This window comes from Lissotriton helveticus, chromosome 6 (assembly GCF_964261635.1).
Source record: "Lissotriton helveticus chromosome 6, aLisHel1.1, whole genome shotgun sequence".
In the NCBI taxonomy this organism is placed as follows: Eukaryota; Metazoa; Chordata; class Amphibia; order Caudata; family Salamandridae; genus Lissotriton; species Lissotriton helveticus.
The window spans coordinates 938,849,801-938,872,056 of NC_136067.1; the positions used below are offsets into that span (position 1 = coordinate 938,849,801).

At 47.0% G+C, this 22,256-nt stretch overlaps 1 protein-coding gene across 1 annotated transcript in view; it reads right to left on the reverse strand.

Annotated features, from left to right (window-relative positions):
• Positions 1-22,256, reverse strand: part of SDCCAG8 (SHH signaling and ciliogenesis regulator SDCCAG8) — a 1,463,224-nt gene that overhangs the window by 965,088 nt on the left and 475,880 nt on the right. Inside the window, exon 13 of the mRNA XM_078648583.1 lies at positions 6,168-6,310. Within this exon, the coding sequence (XP_078504709.1) occupies positions 6,168-6,310 (143 nt within the window). The remainder of the gene's footprint in view (positions 1-6,167; positions 6,311-22,256) is intronic.

Sequence of the window (22,256 nt, forward strand, 5' to 3'; positions counted from 1 at the left end):
GTTGGCTTTTAGGGCTCCGTGCACTTTACTCCTCCTAACAAGTGATAAAGTGCATATGCACTTCCTTGAAAACATGGTGAAATTGGTATACCCTTAATTGGCACATTTGATTTACTTATAAATTAACACTCACTGGTCCATCCACCAAAGTAGCACTATAAAATGTCTTGGGCCTGTCACTGCAACCTACAGTACAGTTTTAAACTGCCATTTCTAACTGGCAAAGTAAACATTTTGCTAGGCCTAATCTTTCCTTCTTAATACTTATATGTCACCCCTTAGGTAGGCTATAACTGTTCACAGGCAAGTCACATGGTATTTAAAAAGTAGGACATGTGTTTTACATGTTCTGAGGGTGAAAAACTCCTAAAGTTGTAGTTTCACTGTAGCATGGCTATTTCTCCCATAGATTAACATTGGGTTACCTTATTACACTTAATAAGTGATAACTTCAGTTTGCGAACAGATAGAGAAATGCTTCTTCCACTCACTGGAATGGTAATTTAAAATTTTCTTTAACCCCTCCCACGCTCATGACGAGCTCAGCTCGTCATGAGCCACGGTTCTCGTGTGCTCATGACGAGCTGAGCTCGTCATGACCGTTGGAACGCTCAGGTGCGGGGCTAATTCCCCTGCTGTGCTGGGCGTTCTAAGGAACGACTGTAAATGGCTCTCCAGCTGCGTGTTGTGTATTCCTTCCAGACATGGACGACAAAAGATACTTAGGTGTGGGGCAGGGTGTTCCTCTCCTGAGCAGGATGCTCTGGAGGATGCATTCAGCCCTTCCCAAGCTTCAAAGGGTAGCCTCTGAGCTATGCCCACCTGACTTCCTGACCATTTTTTCAACAGTCAAGACAATACAACGTCGCATTATGCTGGTCTCTGATGTGGGTCAGTCACAGTGTCTGGCTAGTATTGCTCTCGCAGCGCGGGGACACGCCGAGATGGCGCAGCCATAGTGCTTTACAAATATCTTTATTATTATTATAGTATATAAACTGACAATGTAAATGGCAGTATCATAAAACAAAAGTCCAAAGCGCTTCAGCAATCTAGAGGGGCGTGCCCAGGTCAGGGACTGGTGATGCCCATTTGGGTCACCCCATCACAATATTTGTAGATCCCATTGTATGTCAAACAGTTCTCTCACTCCATGTCACAGTGGCCCGCTTGCCTCAACACGTCTGGAGGTTGTGGCACTCTCAAATCTCTTTTAATGTATGTGTGGAAGCGAGACCCAATTTTATCAAACGTGTGCAATGTGTCTCTCAGCTTTGCCATAAGGGGTTCCATAATATGTGTCTCCCTCTCATTGAAATATGGACACGTAAGAGCCCGTTCAGGATAACAGATACTTAATGTATAAAATAAACCTGGGCTGGATGACTTAGACATGCAAGGGCAGGAGAAACGTGAGAAGCATGTTTTACAATTGAACCTGGCATTTACAGGAAAGGTATTTAAACACCTGAGAGGCGGGGTTGTACGCAAAATGACATCCCCTTTCAATCAAAAACATTGCCTTAACAAGGGGAATGAAATAAAATTAAAACATTGCCTTAACAATGGGAATGAAATAAAATTAATCAAAAAGACCCCGTGTAAGAACAAAGGAGAGATGAACAAAGCTAAGATAAAATAAATAGGATGTTGCACCAACTTAAACGATTGCTGATGCCTTAAAAAGGGTAAGTGTGTGCTGTTCTGTCGACAGTATTTTAGTTAGGGGAATAACTGCTGGCTGCAATCGCTAAGCCATGTGGTCACCTATCACAACAAAGTACTACTGCCCATCATGTCTGAGTTTAGCACAACCCCGGGCATCTTAATAATAACTTAAAACTTTTGAAGGTTCATCAACCTCCAGCATATTTTTTTTTCTACACGCAGGCTGTTCTTCTTCTGCTTCCTTCCATCTGTCAACCTTCTGGACTCAGCACTGCAGTTACCATACAGTATTTAATGTAAAAGCGCGCGGCGCCCCCTCCTCCTCCGACATCTCAATACCAACTGTATAATGGGCTTCTGCCGCGCGCCGTCTAAGAAACAGGAAGAGCGACAGGAAATAAACGCATACGTTTGTGTAGCTGTAAAAAGCTGACGAAGAGTTGTAAGAATAAGGACACGGCTGCAGAACGATGGACATAAAACATCCAAAGGAAATGAAGAAAGCTTGGAAGACAATGAATCCGCGGTTAGGCGTAATGCTTCCGGGTTATCAAAATCTCAAAATCTTCGCAATCAATAATGAAGAATGTTTCTGGTCATATCTTTGGTCAACACAGGGGCACATTTACGCGTAAACCACGGGTGTACGCGAGGTGCGTTTGCATATTTAGGCGAAATTATGACCAACAATCACACAATATTATAAAATTGCCATTTAGCTAGATTTTTGTTTAGTGTTAAGCGAGGATGCATTTGACAGTTCACACTAAAAAAGTAGCGCAAAAAAAACAAAACTGCCGCAAACAACAGCTGTTCCTCTTCTGGTTGTTTCTGTAATAACGCGCCATAATGTAGTGTTGGGGATTGTGTGCAACAAGCTTTATGCGAAATCCGTAAAATTACACAAGATGGTACAGGCGTAACAGAAATTTTGCCTAGTGGAATTACCCAACATGGCGTTTCTGGGATAGCAAGGGTAACGCGAAATTACACCGGATTATACTGGTGTAGCGAGAGTTTCACCTGGGTTTATTTGATGTCCTGAAGAGAATGCCAGGCTCAACTTAATATGGCTACATAAAAACATTAGGTGTGTTTGTACGCCACCCAAAACCACAAAAAAGGAACCAAAACATGAGTAGATGGGGAAAACAGAGTTAGTAGTTGCAACGATTATTGAGTCACTCATTACATGGATCCAAGGCAACCAGAAGGAGATTTTTTTTTTAATGCCATGAGTTGAATGGCATTGGGTTAGTTATTTTGAAAGGAAGTATTGAGGTTTTGCAAAATGCGAACATTTGGGTACGAGCTTTACTATACCCAACTACCCCGGCTCCCACCTATACTCTACCCCTTGCACCGCTCACCACATTGCACTTATTTGTCAAGTTAGGGCTGTATGCAGCTCAATGCCTGCACTGTAATAGAAAGGTGTCAAGGGGCAAAAACAATTCAGCCAACAATATCAAAATACAAGAAACCAGCGGGGTTCTCCAATTACAAAAAAACTTAATTGCCAATACACACCTGCTTCGAGCCAGCAGGAGAGATACGGCTATGTACATCCACACCCAATACAAACCGATGTACTTATAACAGGAGTAAGAAGACAATTTAACACAGAGGACAGCTCTGCACATTTACTGCTGATCACCTTGCAAATTTGTCTGCCAAATCTTAGGAAACTAATCACATTGGCATTCAGATTCGTGTGCTTTTCATTTAGACGTAAGCCTGCTAGTACTTAAAGGATGTCTTTCGTGTTACGTACAGAAGACGACCTGAAGTGGTAAATTGATCGCAAATAAATTATTATTTGACAAAAAAAAGCAGTAGCCAGTTGAAACCAAGCTGTGGGTCTTCTGCTAAAGTTGCAGCAACGTCACCCCTCATTAAACAACTGAATGGCATTAATATTAGTGTTATGTGTGGCTCTCGCTGAGAGCCGCTAGTGAGAACATCAGATTCTAATTCTGGTTATTCATTGAGATGAAGTAGCAAAAATGACTAATGAACAAGCTACTTATTTACGGTAATGTGTTATCTGGTAGAGACTCTATCTAGCTGCAGATTCCTTACCTTTGAATTTTCCAGGTGTCAGGATTTAGCAGAATTAAAGATGGGCAACAGTGAATTACTGGGATCATTTTCACCAAGGGGTTCTCAGAGACATCAAATAACCAACAAGAGCGACGTTTGAGTTGTCTGTGATGTTACTCAGAAGCGTGTGGTGAAAAGTATCCCCATACTTGTCTTGGTATTCATCTATAATTGTATGTTATGTATGGCCTAAAATAATATACCCCTGCTTTCAACTGCTATGCAGGGGTAGTGGAGAAATGGGGAGCCATACATAAGATGGCCTCTTCTCTGTGTCTGAAATTTAAAAAAAAATACCTGGTCCCCTACCACCTACTCCTACCACTTTCTGTGCCACCTTCTCCAGAAATTGTGCTCCATGGTTTGCAGTGCTGCTCCGACATGGCTCTCTCAGAGTCCGGTCAGGGGAGTCTGGAATTCCATAATGATGTAGCAACAGTGGGTAGCAGCTTTTGTTAACAACTGTTGCTACGTCATAGCAGTGAGATACTGGTTTTTAATCTAGTTATACACACTAGTGGCTCTCTAACAGGGCTACTGTTGCTACGTCATAAAGGAATTCTAGGCTGCTCTGACAGGCCTCACTGAGGAATGACGGTATTCCGCAAGCCGGAATCACCCTGTGCCTTCATAGCGAGGTAATTAGAACGAGCGCGCCTTTAGTACGCATTCAATCAATGCACAAGTTGTTATAACGATTTGCCTCAGAGGGGTGCTGGATTTTGGAATAGGTTTATTTAGTATTCCAACTCAAGTCTGCGCAACCGTAGGGAAGGTGTTAGGCTTTAAATCCAACACCATTCCACCAATGCCCCCCAAGGGAAGTCGTTATAACCACTTGCGTGCTGAACGAATGCGTACTAAAGACGCGTTTGTTCTATTGCCGGCGCTGTGAAGGCACGTCGGGATTCGAGCTTCATTCAAAAGAACGTTTCCTCTCTCTGAGAGCGCAAGTACAGGTGGAGGGGAGAGGGCACGACCTCGGAAGGGGAGGTGGTGAGATCGCAGAGACTGGTGGGTTGGGTGGCTGGAGACTATTTATTTATTTTATATGTAGACAGAAGAGGAAAGGCCATGTATGGCTCCCCGTTACTCCTCTGCCCTTGTCAACAGTGGAAAGCAGAAACACGTGATTTGGGTGACAAATATATTATAAAATTCTACAAGGCTAAAAAAGTGAATTACAGGGGATGTTTTCCACCTCAGGGGTTCTGAATGACATGATAGATAACTCGCTCTTCACTCTCACTGTCTATTTGATGTCAATCCGAACTCTGAGGTGAAAAATCTCTTGCTTTTTCACTGTTACCCATCTATAGTTCTATATCAAATCCACAATGTTGTAATTCTCTTTTTGCTCCATACAGCAGCTTTAGTATGAATCTATGGGCGAGTGAATTCTGTAATCTCTGAGTGGTAGCGACCACAGTCGCTTTTCAATAACGAATAGCAAGTGATTACCAGATATCTCAGGTGTTTGTTGACAGAAGACATTGCGACGAAGAGGAATGCAAAAGAAACACATACAGAAATAAATAAAATAAACAATACAAAATAAAAAGTCGGCCAACATCAAGGTTGATAATGGATTCAGATCCATACCTTTGACAAATTAATTTGGTGTTGGTCAGGGCAGAGAAAATTAGAGGGGATAATTTCATTTATTAACTTTATTTCGGTTCAAAGAACCATAAAAGTGCACAATTGAGCAACAAAGGTGATAATACCATATGAAGAAACAAATAGTGGTCAAATCCACGTAGAGGTGCCCACCATAATAAGGCCTTGCTTACCAACAATTTCACCACTCATTAATGATTCTCTTCTACTGTAAGAAAACTGCGCTAGCAAATTTGTGAAATGCTACAACTTCCAAAAATCAAGAAAAAAAACCACACACAATTGGCTTTTGTAAATCTGAACGCAATTCACAAAACAAACAAGACATTTAGTGGAATTCCTAGTTGAAATCAGCAGCCTCTTGCAATGACATTTTTTAGTAGGTTGCTTTGGCAGAATCGTATATTGCCCATATTAAGCTTGAGTGACGTGTAACAGAACTCCACACAAACTCGAAGAGATTGTTACGTTTTGTGCAAGCCACGTGTGCCATTGGGTTCTTGCATCTTCCATATTAAAAAAATATATATATCACAGCATGATCCTGGGTAAAGAATAGATCTTACAAAAAACTGGACTATAATGCTGTATTTTCAATTTTAATATGTTTTCTCTCGCCAAAATCACCATTAATTCATGTGTGGCTAAGCACAGCCCTGCACTCAGAAGCGTGCCTAGGAAGGGTGCGCGTGGAGGACGTCCACAATATCTGGAATTATTAGGCTGTGGCAAAATGAATCAGGTTGTTGTGGCATGTAACAGGATTAGAGGGGTACCTGGTGAGGTGCAGTTGGCGCTCGGATTTGCCCAGCAGTTCTGTCAGTCGCAGGCACTCGTCTTTTGCTCCCGTCGCGTCTCGCTGGACGTGTTCCAGACGCTGCTTGTTGTCACTCAGCTCGAATCCCAGCTTTTCAATTTCCTGAAGAAAAAAAAAATACATCAAAAAATGAAAGTGAGATAAAAACTGTAAGCATGAGCTCGTCTCAAGGAGTAAATGCTTTCTTGATTTCCTAGTCTCTACGCCATTCAGAAAAAATACATATTTGTTGTTAAATTTGAAACCGGCATATTTTTTATGAGAAATAATTGTTGTCCCAGACTCAGTATATGACATTTCTAAGAATCTCCGTCAAACAGTGGCACTTTAAAAAAAATTAAAAATTATTAAGCAAAAATGCACACATTTACACTGATGTTTGTTATAATCGGACGGTGCAAAAATACATTTTCGCATTGATCGGTCGGTGGAAATATCAGTATAGCAGCAGGAATGCATCCTAGCGATCTGTGCTAATAAAAAGGAGAAAACCTGCACCAGCACTGTCACCCGTGTTATTCTATCCCACCATGTCCCTGTTGAAACAGAGGAGCGGATGTGCGTCACAGTGATAGACTTCTGATAGCATACCAGTATGCAGTCATTTTCTGTGCTGCAGTTGTCCGGAATTGATGACATGCATTGTAATCCATATTTTGAATGCACTTTACCAAACTATTTATCCATGTATTTTTAGCACCTCAGTAACTGAGAATACATTAGTGAAATGTGTGCAAATTGCTACATTTGGACAAAATGCCTATATTAAAGTATAGATGCATTTAATATTTGTACATACGTTTATCCGCTTTGTATCTATCGGCTGCACAATGTCAGTTTTTCCTGAAGTGTACAAGACTTTTTCAAATGTCTGTTCAATAGATGCATTCGAATTTTTGTTAATAATGTGTCTACATTTTAACAAAGTGATACATTAAAAAAATATATTCATATCAAACGTGCTTTTTTAGATGTATCTTACCAGGAAAGACAAAAATAACGTATATACTTTTAGATTAGTTTTAAAGAAAATGCTGTCAGACTCACATAGTACAAGATCGGTCTAGTAGAGCACACAATGTTTATTTTTTTGGGTGTTAAGGAAAGTGATGTGTTCCACAATGCTCAAGTATTGTAAAAGAAAAGAAGAATAAACAAGCACTGGCCAAACCATTCCATCTGGGTTTAGTATGCCAAAGCATGCAGCATAAACACATTAAAGTTAGAGAAACGAAAAGGTGGATTGTATTGAAGGCGCCCATACAGCCCTGCTTGTGTTTCTATTTTAAATAAAGGTCGGATGGCTAGGGAGCCTTTGGTATAATCCTTCCTTAGTTTCTAAACCACTGACAGAAAAGGACGATAAAGAAGGTTGTGTTTTTGCTAAGCAAACAAAAATACAAGAAAGGTAAGGCTACCGTCAATATAATCAGCCTTTTTATTTCTAATAGGGGAAACATGATCTGCTGAAACCGCACAAGACGGGGTGAGGGTACATGAGGGGGTGACAGGAGGATTTGGGGCTGACAAGGAGCACAGGGAAGGTAGATGTGCAATGAGGAGGTGGGAGGAGAACGAAGAGCTCAGGAGGAAAGAAAGAAGAAAGTGAGGAAAGGGGAAGAAGGAAGGGTTGAACATGAGAAAGTGGTGAGAGGGGCAGGTGGTAACATAGCAAAACACACAGGAAGGAAATAGCAGGAGTGGACAGAGAGGGCTACAGATGTAAAGTAGTCCCTTCTGTAGTTCAGTGCAAGCTCTTATGTGTAAGCAGAAGTATACCTAAGAACAGCCAATAGCATTAGTTAAAAGATAAACACTCCTTTGGGCTGAACCGAGATATGACTGACTAAGTGTCAAGCCAATGGCTGAAAGAGGCAGAATTAGCCTCTGGTTGAAAGTTGCTGACCCACAGCCTACTGAATAAATACTGTCAGCAATAGGTCTGTTTGACAGCTGCACTGTCAAAACCTAGACCGAAAAGAGATAAAACTCAGTGATCAAGGTTAGCTGATGTCCAGCCGAATGCAAGGCAGATCACTTGGTCTACATACTTTAATCACTGTCTTGAGGTTAAGAAATTGAGGTACCCGAGTAGCCAAATATTTCTGTTTTTAGAAGTCATAAGTAGTTAGATGCCGCTCCCAAGGTCGTTTCCAAACTGTTCCAGAGTTTGGAATTCTGCACTCCCAGTGAATGGCTGTTGTATTTTTGCAGTATGAAGTATCGTTGGTGAATCATGTGGAAGGAGGTTGATCGGAGATTCCAGGTAGTGAGGTAATGGGATGTCAATTTTTGCAGGTTCCAGTAAACCTTGTACATACAAAAATACACCAGATATGTATTGTTCAGGCAACAGAGCACATGTGCCATACCCTTTGGTGGAAGATTCAACAGATCTTATTCACATGTGTTGTCTCTGGTGAAATCTAGGTTAACCTGTGCCAACTTTTTGTGATGGATGGTGTAAGAAATTAGGTTGCTGTTTGAGGGGGGTAACACTCTACTGTATCAGAAACCACAATCCTTATCAGGGTGAAGCCACAAGCACACCCTAAATTACCCTGTGCTCAGTCCTCTGGTAAAGTTTCGCACAATAGGGATTCCGATACAGGTGGCTAGGTGGATGCGGAGTCCTGGCACTGGGTGGACCCTCGCAGCAGAGGTGATGGGTTGATCCTACTCAAGATTGCAATGTAGAACAGAGGTCATGCATCAGTTCTGCTTGGGATTGCGCAGTGGAACAACAGTGATGCATCGGTTTGGGGGTCCACAGATGGGCTGGAAAACCACCTTCAGGCTTACTTCCAAGGGTCCAGAGCTGGGCAGGCACCACTTGGCAGTGTAGGACTCGCAGAGACCAGGTACTGGGTTCAAAACCGTGGGAACCATTTGTCCCTGAGGCTCTAGTCAGGACGCCAGCCAACTAGCCCTTGGAATCGCTTTGGGGTCCTGGGTTCAACAGATGCAGGTCCAGTCCTTCCCACCCAGTCAAGAGGACAGCAGGCAGCAGAGAGCTGCAGTGCTTTCAGCAACACAGCAGACATTCTTCCTGGAAGAGTATCCACAGGTCCAGAAGTGTAGTAAATTTTGGTGTCTGGGGTATAATATTTATTCCCAGTTCTACCTTTGATGTGGGGGAAGCTTCTAGAGGCTTTCCTTTGAAGTGCACAGGTGTCCCGCCTTCTTTCCAGGCTAACTACAAGGGGTATGCAGCACTTTGTGTGGAGGCAGGGCACTGAATATTCAAGTGTAAGTAGGGCTATGCCCAGCTCCTCCATGGCGATGGCCCATCCATGCACACCTAGACTCTATTGTGTCTTGTTGCCTAGGAGGAATACACAAGGACCAACAGTCAACTACACCTAGTCATGTCACCTAGACACAGACTGCAGGCACCACATGGTTAAAGCAGGAAAATGTCAAGTTTTTAATTGTAATTCAAAATCTGACTTTACCATACTAGAGGATTTTTCATTACAATTCCAAAGATATAAAACATGAAATCTGTTCCCATTTGGAAATTACAGCTTATTAAATGTAACTCCAATGATACCCTATGGGAAAGGTAGGCCTTGCACAAGTGAAAACTAATTTAAGGGTTTTTCACCAACAGGACAAATAAAACTTAAAAGTATATGTTGTACTTTTTTAAATACACTGCACCCTGCTCTCTGGCTGTCAGGGCCTACCCTCAGGTCATTTAAATGTATTAAAAAGGAAGGTTTGGCTCTGGCAAAATGTTTATTTTTCGAGGTTAATATGGCAGTTTAAAACTGCACACTGGCTGCAATGGCAGGCACAAGACACCAAACATGGACTGGCTACCTGATCCCAATTGGAGGCTACATATTATTAAATATAATAAGGTAACTCCTGTTATCATATGGGAGAGGTAGGCCTTGCAGAATTGATAAACAAATGTAAGGGTTTCCAACTACTAGGATATATAAAATTTAAACGTATATGTCCTACTTTTTAAATACAATGCACCATGCCATTTGGGCTGTCCAAGGCCTACCATAAGGGTGACTTAAATGTATTTAACACCTTCGCCGCTCAGCACATTCCCCTGCTGTGCTGGGGGTATGGTGGATTCAGTGCATTCATGACGAGCTGGGCTCGTCATGAGCGTGTGAGCGCCCTGCTTCATGACGAGCCCAGCTCGTCATGAGCGTGGAAGGGGTTAAAAAGGCTTGGCTCTGGCGAAAGGTTTATTTTGCCAGGTCAAATTGGCAGCTTAAAACTGCACACTGGCTGCATTGGCAGGCCTGAGACACGTTTTAAGAGGCAACTTAAGAGTGTGGCACAATGAGTGCTGCAGTTCTACTAGTGGCATTTAATTTACAGGCCCTGATTACATGTAATACAACTTTACTAGGGCCTTAGGGCCTTATAAGTAAAGAAAATGTGGCCATTGGCAGTATGACAATGGTACAATATTTTAAGAGTAAACACATGCACTTTAGCAATGGTTAGTAGTGGTAAAGTGCACAGAGGCCTAGGGCCGCATAAACGAGATCAGCAAAAATAGTAGGGGTGAAGGCAAAAGGTTTGGGGGAAGACCACGCTAAGGCTGGCAGGTCTAACACGTTTCTCACTGCTGAAAGTGGGGAGAACTACCCAACCTCCTGGGAGTTCTCATCACCAAGGTGAGAAAAAACTAAAGAGACCATCAGCAATGGCGTGGTCTGACCCCGGGAGGTGCTCCACTGTAAAATCCATTCTTTGTAGAGAGATTGACCACCGCAACAGTTTGGGATTCTCACCCCTCGTCTGCATCAACCATCAGATGGGCCTGTGGTCTGTCTGAACCTGGAAGTGAATCCCTAACAGGTATTGTCTCAGCTTCTTCAGTGCCAAGGCCACAGCAAAGGCTTCTCTCTTGATAGCACTTCACCTCTGTTCCTGGAGAAGTAACCTCATACTTATGAAGGCTACCGGCTGATCTAGACCCACCTCATTTAACTGTGACTTTATGGACCCAATGCCATGGTCTGATGCATCAGTTTGCACTAAAAATTATTTGGAAAAGTTGGGTGCCTCGAGTACAGGGGCTGTACACGTGGTCTGCTTGAAGGCATCAAAGGCTTTCTGACAGGCCTCTCCCTATTCACCTCCCTTGGCTGCTTCTTCGCAGCCATCTCAGTTAAGGGGGCAATAATTGTGCCATACACATTGACAAACCTCCTGTAGTAGCCACTGAGGCCCAGGAAAGCCCTCACTTCTGTCTGAATTTTTGGAAGGGTCTCAGGCCATGATGGTTTCTATCTTGGCCTGGAGGGGCTGTACCTTACCCCTGGCCACCAGGTGTCCCAAGTACACCACTGACCCCTGCCCTATATGGCACTTACTGGCCTTGATAGTCAGACCTGCCTATTGTAGAGTCTGAAACACTTCAAGGTGGTGAAACTGGTGGTCCTCCCAGCTGCTACTGAACACAGCGATATCAATCAAGTAGGCAGAGCTGAAGGCCCCCATCCCAGCCAAACCCTGGTTCATCAGCCTCTGGCCCTTACCTTGAATTGGAAGTGGCCCTCTGGTGTGGAAAAGACCTCCTCAGAGCAGTCTGCCAGTACCACGAAGTCAAGTAATTTCTACTCTTGGCAGCCCCCATTTGCTCAATGAGCTCATCAGCTTGGGGATGGGGTGAGACTCAGTCTTTGTGACTGAATAGGGCCCCCCGTAGTCTACACAGAATCAGAGTTCTGGTGTGGTGCCCAGTGGGGCAACCTTTGGAAGCAACACCATTGGGCTGGACCAGGAACTGCTGTAGTGCTAAATTTCTCCCAACTCCAGCATCTTGGAGACCTCCCCCTTGATGCCGACCCTCACCTTTCCTGCCAGTCTGTAGATTTTGTTTTTGACAGGGGGACTGGCACCAGTGTAAATATTGTGGGTTCATAAGTATGTAAGCCCAGGGCTGAGGGAAAACAGTTGGACAAACTGTCCCAATAGCTGGCGACAGTCCCTCTGTTGCTCGGGGTCAGAGTAGGGGAAAGGTTGCCACCCTCCACTGACCCATCTTTCTCCTTGGTTGATTGAAGATGAGGGAGGGGTTCGCTCTCCTCCTCCACGCCATTATCCATCACCAACAACATGGTGATCTCAGACCTCTCATAGTGGGGCTTCAGGTGATTGAGGTGGTGGACCCATAGAGGGTTTCTGGTGGTGTTGAGGTCCACCAGGTAGGAGGCCTCCTTTTCACTCAATCACCTCCTAGGGTCCTGTACAATGATCTTGGAGGGCCCTGTGCTCTACTAGCTCTATAACCCACACCTTCTGACCAGGCTAAAAAGTGACCAGAGTGGTGGCCTTCTGGTTATGCCATTGCTTCATCACTTCCTGGCTAACTTCTACGGTCTCTGAAGCCTTCTTCCAGAACTTCTCCATTTGGTTGTGGAAGGCTAGCATGTAGTTAACCATGAACTGAGGGAGGTTCTTGGGAGCTTGCTCCACCCCTCCATAATCAGACTGAGAGACCCCCTTACATGGTGACCACAAATGAGTTTAAAAGGGCCGAACCATAATCCTTTCTGTGGTACCTTCCTGTAGGCACAAAAATAGACAGGGCAGGAGGACATCCCACTTCCGCCTCATGGGTTCTGGTACACCCATAATCATGCTCTTAAGGGTCTTGCTGAACCTCTCAACAAGCCCATTAGTCTGGGGGTGGTAAGATTTAGAGAACTTGTAGGTTACCCCACATTCCTTCCACGTGGCTTTCATGTATGCAGGGATGACTTTGGTGCCCAGCCTACCACCACTTCCTTGGGAAAACCCACTCAAGTAAAAATCCCCAACAAGACCCCCCCTAGCCACTGCAGGTGCAGTAATGGTCCTTAGATAGATGGCCTCTAGGTACCGGGTGGCATGGTCCACCAAAACCAGATTAAACGTGTTGTAGTTTTGGAGTCCAAGGGCCCAAAATGTCGATGCACACCCACTAGAAGGGGGTTCCAATGACAGGCATGGGAGTCAGGGGATCCCTGAATTTCTTCCCTGTCTACCCACTCACTTGGCAGGTGAGGGAAATCCTACAGAAAGCATCTGAGGTTCTCCTTATCTGGGGCCACTAAAAGTGGGTGACAAGTCTGTCAAAGGTCTTGTCCTGTCCAAGATGTCCTGCCAGACCCAGTAAGAAGGCCCTGTAGCAATGCAGGACCACCAGCATACACCCATGCATAGGAGTCTTAGGCTCACTGTAAAGGAGGTTGTTCTCCCAGTAAATAAGTGGATCTCCAGAGGTTTCACTAGCAGCCTGGATGCCGGCCTCCTGCCTCAGTCCCTCTAGGGTTGGGCACTCTTGTAGAACTCCTCCTTGGTGGGTGCATTCTTAACTTGCAACCCAGAAAGCTCAGGCAGGTCGCCTAAAGAGCCGATGTCCTCCCCAGTTGGATCCGGGGCCACCTCCTCCGATGCCCCATGCACCGGTAACCTAGGAGCCCTCCCAGGCTGGCTGCCTGCGCCTCCTGCCCTGCCCTTCCCTTTCTATTCAGCTGACAGTGCCATTCTTCCTGACTCTCTTGACTCTCCTCTCTGGCAGCCTGAACCTAGTGGTCGCATAGACCCACTCAGGCAACTGCAACATTCCCAGGTGAAACTGGATCTCACTTACTTCCAGACAGTGTGCTTGAGACATTCCCTAGCAGACAATCAACAGTTATGTCACGGCTCACAGCTACCTTAAGAGAACATGACACAACCTGGTGAAATGTATCGGTTATCTCCTGCCCTGAGGACACCAGATGACACCTGACAGTAGTCGTACTAGCTCCTGTGCACCTCAGAGTCTCCACCCTCTGCCCATTGATGGTGACCCTAGGCCTATACTTGGAATTTTTGGCAGGCATGTGGGCCTTAGGTACCATCTCTCATCACCTAAGATTACTAGGGTAATCTCAGTTGGATCCTTCCTCCACTGACTGGGACCATCTCCTTCCTTCCCAAGCACTACATTAGCCAACCCCTGGGGCTGCCCAGCACTGGGGGGTCTGTGCCCTCTTGGAGCATTTAGCACCTCCCTTGACATGCCTGTATTGGTACTTGGGGACAAACGAACAAGTTGGTTACCTTCGGTAACGCTTTTTCTGGTGAATACAGTATTTGCCTGTGGATTCCTCACCTTTTGAATTATCCCAGCGCCAGCATTCCACAGAAACCTTTTTCTAGCTATCTCACGTCGACGAGGATGTCACAATGACACGGCTCCGCTCGCGACTCTGTATGACGTCACTGGAGCCACAAGTAGACCTCGTCGGCGTGCTTACATCAGTTCCACCCATTTTTTCGTGCCTCCGAGGCGAACGGGTGGACCAAAAACATAATTGAAGTATACACAGTATACAATATATACATAAATACACACAGCTCAAAGAAAAACAGGAAAAGCTAAAGAAACAAAGCATTTCCTAGACACCAATAGCAAGCCAATCAAAAGACATAGGGAAACAACCATGTCAAATAACCAATAATTCCTTTGGTATACGAAGGTGGACAAAGGGGAGGTGAGTGAGTCACAGAGGAATCTACAGGCAGATACTGTATCCTCCAGAAAAAGCGTTACCAAAGGTAAGTAACTTGTTCTTCTGATGTATACATCTGCCTGTGGATTCCTCACCTTTTGAATTGAATCTCACAGCAGTCCCACTCCCGGAGGAGGGTGTCCAAAAACTCATATAAAAAAATCCTGAAGCACAGAGCAAGAAAAATGGCCATCCCTCCTAACCTCCGAATCCAAACAGTAATGCTTCGCAAAGGTGTGGAGGGAGGCTCAAGTTGCTGCCTTACTAATGTCAACAAAAGGAACACCTCTAGCCAAAGCAGAAGAAGACAACTTAGCTCTGGTGGAAGGAGCGCTAATACCTTCAGGCGGTTCCTTCTTGGCAAAGGCGTAGCAGATCTTGATGAACAAAACGATCCACCTGGAGAGTGGTCGCTTGTGAACAGCCTTGCCCTCATTCGTCCAATGTAGCCCACGAAGAGCTGATCATCCAGTCTGAGATCCTTGGTTCTGTCCAGATAGAAACTGACAGCTCTCTTAGGGTCCAGGTGATGAAGTCTCTCCTTCTCCTTGGAAGGGTGAGGGGGAGGAAAGAAGGTGGGTCAGGTAATGGATTGCTCTAGATGGAAAGGAGTAACCACCTTAGGCAGGAAAGCTGCCCTGGTCCTGAGAACCACCTTATCTGCATGAATGGTTAAAAACATAGGTTTGAAACTAAGAGACTGAAGCTTACTTACTCTCCTGGCCGAGGTAATAGCGATTAGAAAGACCGTTTCGAAAGAAAGAAGCCTCAATGGACAACTATGAAGAGGCTCAAACGGGGGAACCCATAAGGAAAGTGACTACAAGATTTAAATCCCACTGAGGCATAATGAAGAGAATGGGAGGAAACCTATTGGTGAGGCCCTTAATGAACCTCATAACAATTGGAGATTTAAATAAAGACGGCTGGTCCGACAAACAAAGGAAAGCCGACAAGGCCAACAAATAACCCTTAACCATGGTCACAGCACAACCCTGCTGAGCCAAGGAAAGAGAGAAACTCGCACATCAGACACACGGGTCTTTAAAGGATCAATGGACCTCTCTCCACACCATTTCACAAATTTGGACCACCTGGAGGAATAAACAGATTTGGTGGAGTGTCTCCTGGATGATAAAATAACATCCACCACATCTGGAGGGAGAGAGAAAGAACTCAGGTTGCCCCATTCAATCTCCAGGCATGAAGGTGCAGGCTCTGGAGGTGGGGGTGTGGAACCTGCCCCAGCGACTGTGAGAGGAGATCTGTCCTGCGAGGGAGACGGAGCGGAGGGTGCAATGAGAGGTGAAGTAGATCTGTGTACCACACCCTTCTTGGCCAATTCGGGGTGATCAGTATGACTTGGGCCCGGTCTTGGCGAATATTCCTCAGAACTCAAGGAACCAAGGGTATGGGAGGAAACGCGTAAAGGAGCTATGAACCCCATTCCAACTGAAACGCGTCCCCCAACGCTTCCTGCATTAGAAACTGGAGACTGCAGAACGACGGGCAGTGTGCGTTCTCACAATTGGCCAAGAGGTCCAACCGAGGAAATCCCCACATCCTGAAGATGAGATGGATCACCTCCGGATGAAGCTGCCACTCGTGAATGGCTGAAAAGCGCTGACTGAGACTGTCCACATGCACATTTAGCACTCATGCCAGATGATTTGCCATAACACAAATCCAGGACCAGAGCTGCAGAGCCTGTCTGCAGAGACAATATGACCCTACTCCTCCCTGTTTATTTATATACCATATCTCGGTAGTATTGTCCGACAGGACCAGAACCGACTGACCGTGAAAGGAGGGAAGAAATGCTTTGAGAGCTAAACGTATCGCCCGCATTTCCAGCAGGTTAGTATGAAACAACCTTTCCTCCGGAGACCACAGGCCTTTGATCTCTAGATCCCCCAGATGAGCGCCCCACCCTAGAGTGGAGGCATCCGTGATTACTGTGGCCACAGGTGAAGGAATATGAAATTGTGGAACATTACATCGCAGCTTTTACAACGTAAGTCGTTACCACGACTTGCGCAGTAAGGTGCTGGATTTAGGAATAGTATGATTTACTACTCCAACTTCAGCCTACATACAGTAGGGAAGGTGTTGGAATAGTAAATCACACTATTCCTTAGTCTAGAGCGCCCCCTAGTGCAAGTTGTGGTAACGACTTGCATTCTAAAAACAGCGTTGTGAATGTATTGCGGTGTTTTGACCACGTTGCTAAGGTTGTTTCCCCCTGCGGAGGCACCAGTGAAGAGCCCTCATGTGCCAGCATGCATGGTTGACCAACAGAATGCAGGAAGCGAACACACTGAGCAGGCATAGGACCTACAGGACAGGAACAACCGCTCCATCGTGAAACAAAGGAATCATCTCTTCAATGTCGAGAATCCTCTGCGGAGGTGGGAAAGCTAGACACACAACCGTGACCAGTACTGCCCCTATGAACAGGTTGCGCTGTGAGGGCACCAGGTAAGATTTATCAAGAAGCCCAAGTCGAACAACAGCTGTGCTGTCACGTGCAGATGATGAAGCACCATCTCCGGCGACTTTGCTTTGAGCAGCCAGCCGTCCAGATAGGGAAAAACAGGAATCCCTGAGTTCCTGAGATGAGCTGCCACCACCGCCATCACCTTTGTGAAGACTCGAGGCGCAGGAGTAAGACCGAACGGAAGGACTGCAAACTGGTAGTGCTGAGACCCCACCGTAATACGGAGATACTTCCTGTGCGACTTCAGGATGGGTATGTGAAAATAAGCATCCTACAAGTAGATCGACACCATCCAGGTCCTCTTGTTGCAGTGCTTGAAGAACCTGAGCTAGGGTCAACATCTTGAATTTCTCATGTTTGAGGTAAAAATTAAAAACCCTGAGGTCCAGATAGGCCTTAATCTGCCGTCCTTCTTGGGAATCAAGAAATAGTGTGAGTAGCATCCCTGACCCCTTTCCGGCTCCGGAACCACCTCTATCGCACCTTTCTGCAATAAGGCAAGAACCTCCTGCTGCAGAAGCAGCAAATGGTCCTCTGAACACCAGCCCTGGCGAGGAGGGTAAGGACGTACCCATTTTCCACAAGATTCAAAACCCAAAAGTCTGAAGTGATAGATTTCAAATCTTGTAGAAAATGGGACACCCGCCCCCCTACAGGACCAGCATGCACAGAGATGGGCGATCTAGAGCTTCTTTCCTATGGCACTAGTGGTGAGGGCGTGGGTGAGGAGCTTGAAGGTGATAATCTTGTTGACGGGAAGCCTGTGCAGGTCTCTCAGGTGGGGTGTGATGTGGCTGTGGCAAGGGATGTCGAGGATCAAGCGCGCAGAGGTGCTCTGTATGCGTTGTAGTCGTTTCAGGAGTTTGGCCGAGGCTCCTGCGTAGAGGGCGTTTCCGTAGTCCAGCCTGCTGCTGACGAGGGCCTGGGTGACCGTTCTTCTTGTTTCGGTGGGGATCCACCTGTAGATCTTGCGGAGCATGCGAAGGGTGTTGAATCAGGAGGTTGAGACGGTGTTGACTTGCTTGGTCATGGAGAGAGTTGAGTCGAGGATGAACCCCAGGTTGCGTGCGTGGTCGGTGGGTATCAGTGCTGCTCATAGAGCAGTCGGCCACCAGGAGTGGTCCCAGGCCGAGGGGGTGAAAGCGAGAATGAGGACCTCCGTCTTGTTTGAGTTTAGCTTCAGACGGCTGTTCTTCATCCACTTGGCGTCGGCTTTCATTCCTTCGTGGAGGTTGGCTTTGGCGGTGAGGTGGTCCTTGGTGCGGGAGAGGGTCAGCTGGGTGTCGTCTGTGTAGGAGATGATTTTGAGGTCGTGCAGTCGGGCGACGTGAGCAATTGGTGCCATGTAGACATTGAACAGTGTCGGGCTGAGGGATGATCCTTGGGGTATGCCGCAGATGACCTTGGTGGCTTCAGGTCGGAAAGGGGGGAGGTGGACGCTCTGGGTTCTGCCGGAGAGAAAGGAGGTGGACCATTCCAAAGCCTTGTCTCGGATCCCTGCATTGTGGAGACAGGCGCGTTGGGTGCGGTGGCAGACAGTGTCGAAGGAGGCTGAGAGGTCCAGGAGGATGAGGGCCGTGGTTTCCCTGTTGTCAAGCAGGGCTTTGATGTAATCGGTGGGGGCAGTTTCGGTACTGTGGTTGCTGCGGAACCCGGACTGAGACGGGTCTAGGATGCTGTTCTCCTCGAGGTAGCGGTCTGTTGTCTGTTGACGGTCTTTTCGAGGACCTTCGGCGGGAACGGGAGCAGGGAGGTAGGACGGAAGTTCTTGAGGTCCTTCGGGTCAGCTTTGGGTGTTTTGAGTAAGATGTTGATCTCGGCGTGCTTCCAGCTCTCCGGGAAGTTCGCAGTCTCGAAGGAGATGTTGATGGCCTTGCGGAGACGGTGGCGCTAGCTTTGTTGAAGATGTGGTCTGGGCATGAGTCTGACGGAGAGCCGGAGTGGATGGTGTTCATGATTTTGATGGTGTCATCATCGTTTAGGTTGGTGCAGGTGAGCAGGGGATTAATGTGGGAGGTGGCCATGGGGTAAGAGATCTCGGTGGCTGTCGGGGCGGTCAGGTTGTTGAAGCTGTCGTGGATGCCTGCGATCTTGCGATGCAAGAAGGTGGCGAGGGATTCACACAGGTCTTGCGATGGTGGGATGTCGTTGGTGTTGGAGCTGGGGTTGGAGAGTTCCTTCACGATGTTGAAGAGCTCTTTGCTGTTGTGGGCGTTGTTGTCTAGGAGGTCCTTTTGGCGGATCTGATGAGGTGATGGTGTCTGCGGATGGCGGTCTTGTGGGCTGCGTGGCTGTCCGGTGTCTGTTCGCGGAGCCATTTCTTCTCTAGTTTTTGGCAGGTTTGCTTGGAGGCCTGGAGGTCCGTGGTGAACCAGCTGGCTTTCTTGTTGGTGCGTCTGTTGGAGGGTTTCTTGATCAGGCGAGGGTGTTGGCGCAGTTGTCGATCCACTGTCTGAGGTTGCAGGCAGCGGTGTTGGTGTAGGTGGGGTCAACGGGTGAGCTTCCGGCGAGGGTGGTGTTTAGCTGGTCTTCGGTGATTTTGCTCCAGCTACGGCGGGGGATCTGTTGAGTGCGGTGGTGCGTGGTGGGTTTCCGGAAGGTGAAATGGATGCAGCGATGGTCAGTCCAGTGGAGTTCGGTGGTGTTGCTGAAGGTGACGTGGGAGCTTGCGGAGAAGATGGGGTCAAGCGTGTGGCCGGCGGAGTGGGTGGGTATTGTGACGAGCTGTCTGAGTCCGAGGTTGGCGAGGTTGTTGATCAGGGTGGTGGAGTTGGTATCGTTGTTGTTCTCAAGGTGGAAGTTCCTCTGTAAGACCTGTATAGAGGATTCTGCTGCTGAGGCTATTGTCGGCCACGAAAGGAAGCCACCTTACCAAAACCACGGTATCTCTTATATCCAAAACTCCTGGTTTGAGATTGAAGACCCAATGATTTCGCAGTGGCCCTACTGTCTTTGAACCTCTGCAGTGCAGAATCGTCCTTTTCTCCAAAAAGCCTTGACCCATCAAAAGGCAAGTTGAGGCAGGTAGCTTGCACATGCGGCGAGAACCCAGAGGATCTGAGCCAGGCATGCCTCCTAGTGGCAATAGAGGAACCCATCATTCTGGCCACCCAATCCGCAGTATCCAGACCAGACTGGATAACTTGACGAGCTGCAGCCTGCGTATCCGCCAGCACTTCTAAAAAGGAGACCCGATCACCGTCCGGTAATTTGGGAGCCTACAGTTTGGCCGAATCCATTAGGGAGAGAATATACCTACTCAACAAGCACGTAGCATTGGTGGACTTCAATGCCATACTGGAGAAAGAGAAAACCTTCTTGGCAGTCTACTCCAATTTTTAGAGTCTCTCTCTGCAGGAGCCTGAGGAAAAGAACCAGGCGACAGCTTGGAACAGGAAGCCTGCGCTACTAAACTTTCTGGTGAAGGATGAGCAGAAAGAAAAGCAGAATCACCAGGGGCAGGCCTGTACCTCCTTGCCACTGACCACGAAACAGCAGGAGCAGAAAGGGGCTTGCGCCACACCTCAAGAATTGGTTCAGTCAAAGCCTCATTAAAATGCAAAAGAGGCTCAATCACAGAAAATGGGGAATATTAAACTTCCGTAAGAATATTAGGCCTAAACTCAGCTGTGGGCAATTGAAGATCTAAAAGTTCAGCAGCCTTCCTGATCACAGCATGATAAGATTCCACATCATGAGAAGGAGAGGCCTTTGGTGATGAAAGCTCCCACTCCGGGGAAGTGTCTAGACCACTCACCTCCTGAAGGCCCTCAAACTCCTCAAAAGTCTCACCAATTTCACCTTCTTCAGCTTACTCCCGCTGAAACTCTTCCTCTTCCAACAGCCTTTGGGCCTCTCTTCTTGACAGCAACTTCAGGACCGGCATCGGTGGAACCAAGCGTGGCGCTGGAGACGCTGGCGTCTATGGAAGAGCCTCCAAAGAAGGCATCAGCGCCCAACGAAGCAGAGAGGAAGAAGGCCTACCATATGGCGCCGAAGACTGAGAAAACGGTGTTGAGAACCTCGGAGCCGGAAACTGCCAAGACGGCACCGTCGGCATAAAGGGCTCGACGGGTGCCTTGGCATATTGCTGTGCAACACCCGAATTGAAAGCAAGCGGACGCACGGGCCCGACAGCACACCAGTAGGGTAAGCTGCTCTGGCAAACATGCGTACATCGCATTAAGAAAATGCAAAGGATCCGACCCAGGTCCAGGAATGGGTGAATAAGGAGGTGAGTCTGAATCCACTCGAGGCCGGGTTGGCATCGGGCCGTCGGACCCAAAACAGGTGAGGTCGCAGGCTCAGGAGAAGACAATCTAGTCTCCTGTGAATCTCTTGGCGCCGGAGATAACCTTGGTGCCGGAGAACCACTCGGCGTCGGTGACTGCACCGGAGAACCCCTCGGCGTCTGAGAGTAAGCCAGAGTTGCTTGAGGAGAAGGCGACAGGGAGATGAAGTCTTTAGTACGACTTTGCGAAGCCGGAGACGGCAACCTCGAAGCTCTGTCCTTCGATGAACGACGTTGGGAACCGTGCCTTCTCTTCTTCTTATGTTTCCAAGACTTCGAAGTATGCAAGGTCGACAATTTCAATTTTGACTTTGACCTCTTTTGGCCCCTCTTCCCCTTTCTTGCCTTTGCCATAAAAAGCTTAGCCTCACGCTCCTTCAAAGCCTTTGGATTCATCTTCCGACAACTTGAGCAGTCTCCGATATTGTGGTCCGAAGTAACACACCACAAACAGTCTTCATGGGGGTCAGTAATAGACATATGACCCCCAAGCTCTCTGCAGGGCTTGAAACCAGATTTCTTCGATGTCGCCATAGCACTGCTACTCTAAGGGAAACAGCAGATAACAAAGTAACTTTCAAGAAAATGGAGAGTCCCAGAAAACCGTTACGCATCGACAGCGTGGAAAAATGGTAACTGACGTCAGCACGCCGACGAGGTCTTGTGGCTCCTGTGACGTCATACGGAGTAGCGAGCAGAGCCGTGTAATTGTGACGTCCTCGTTCATGTCGGGGAGCT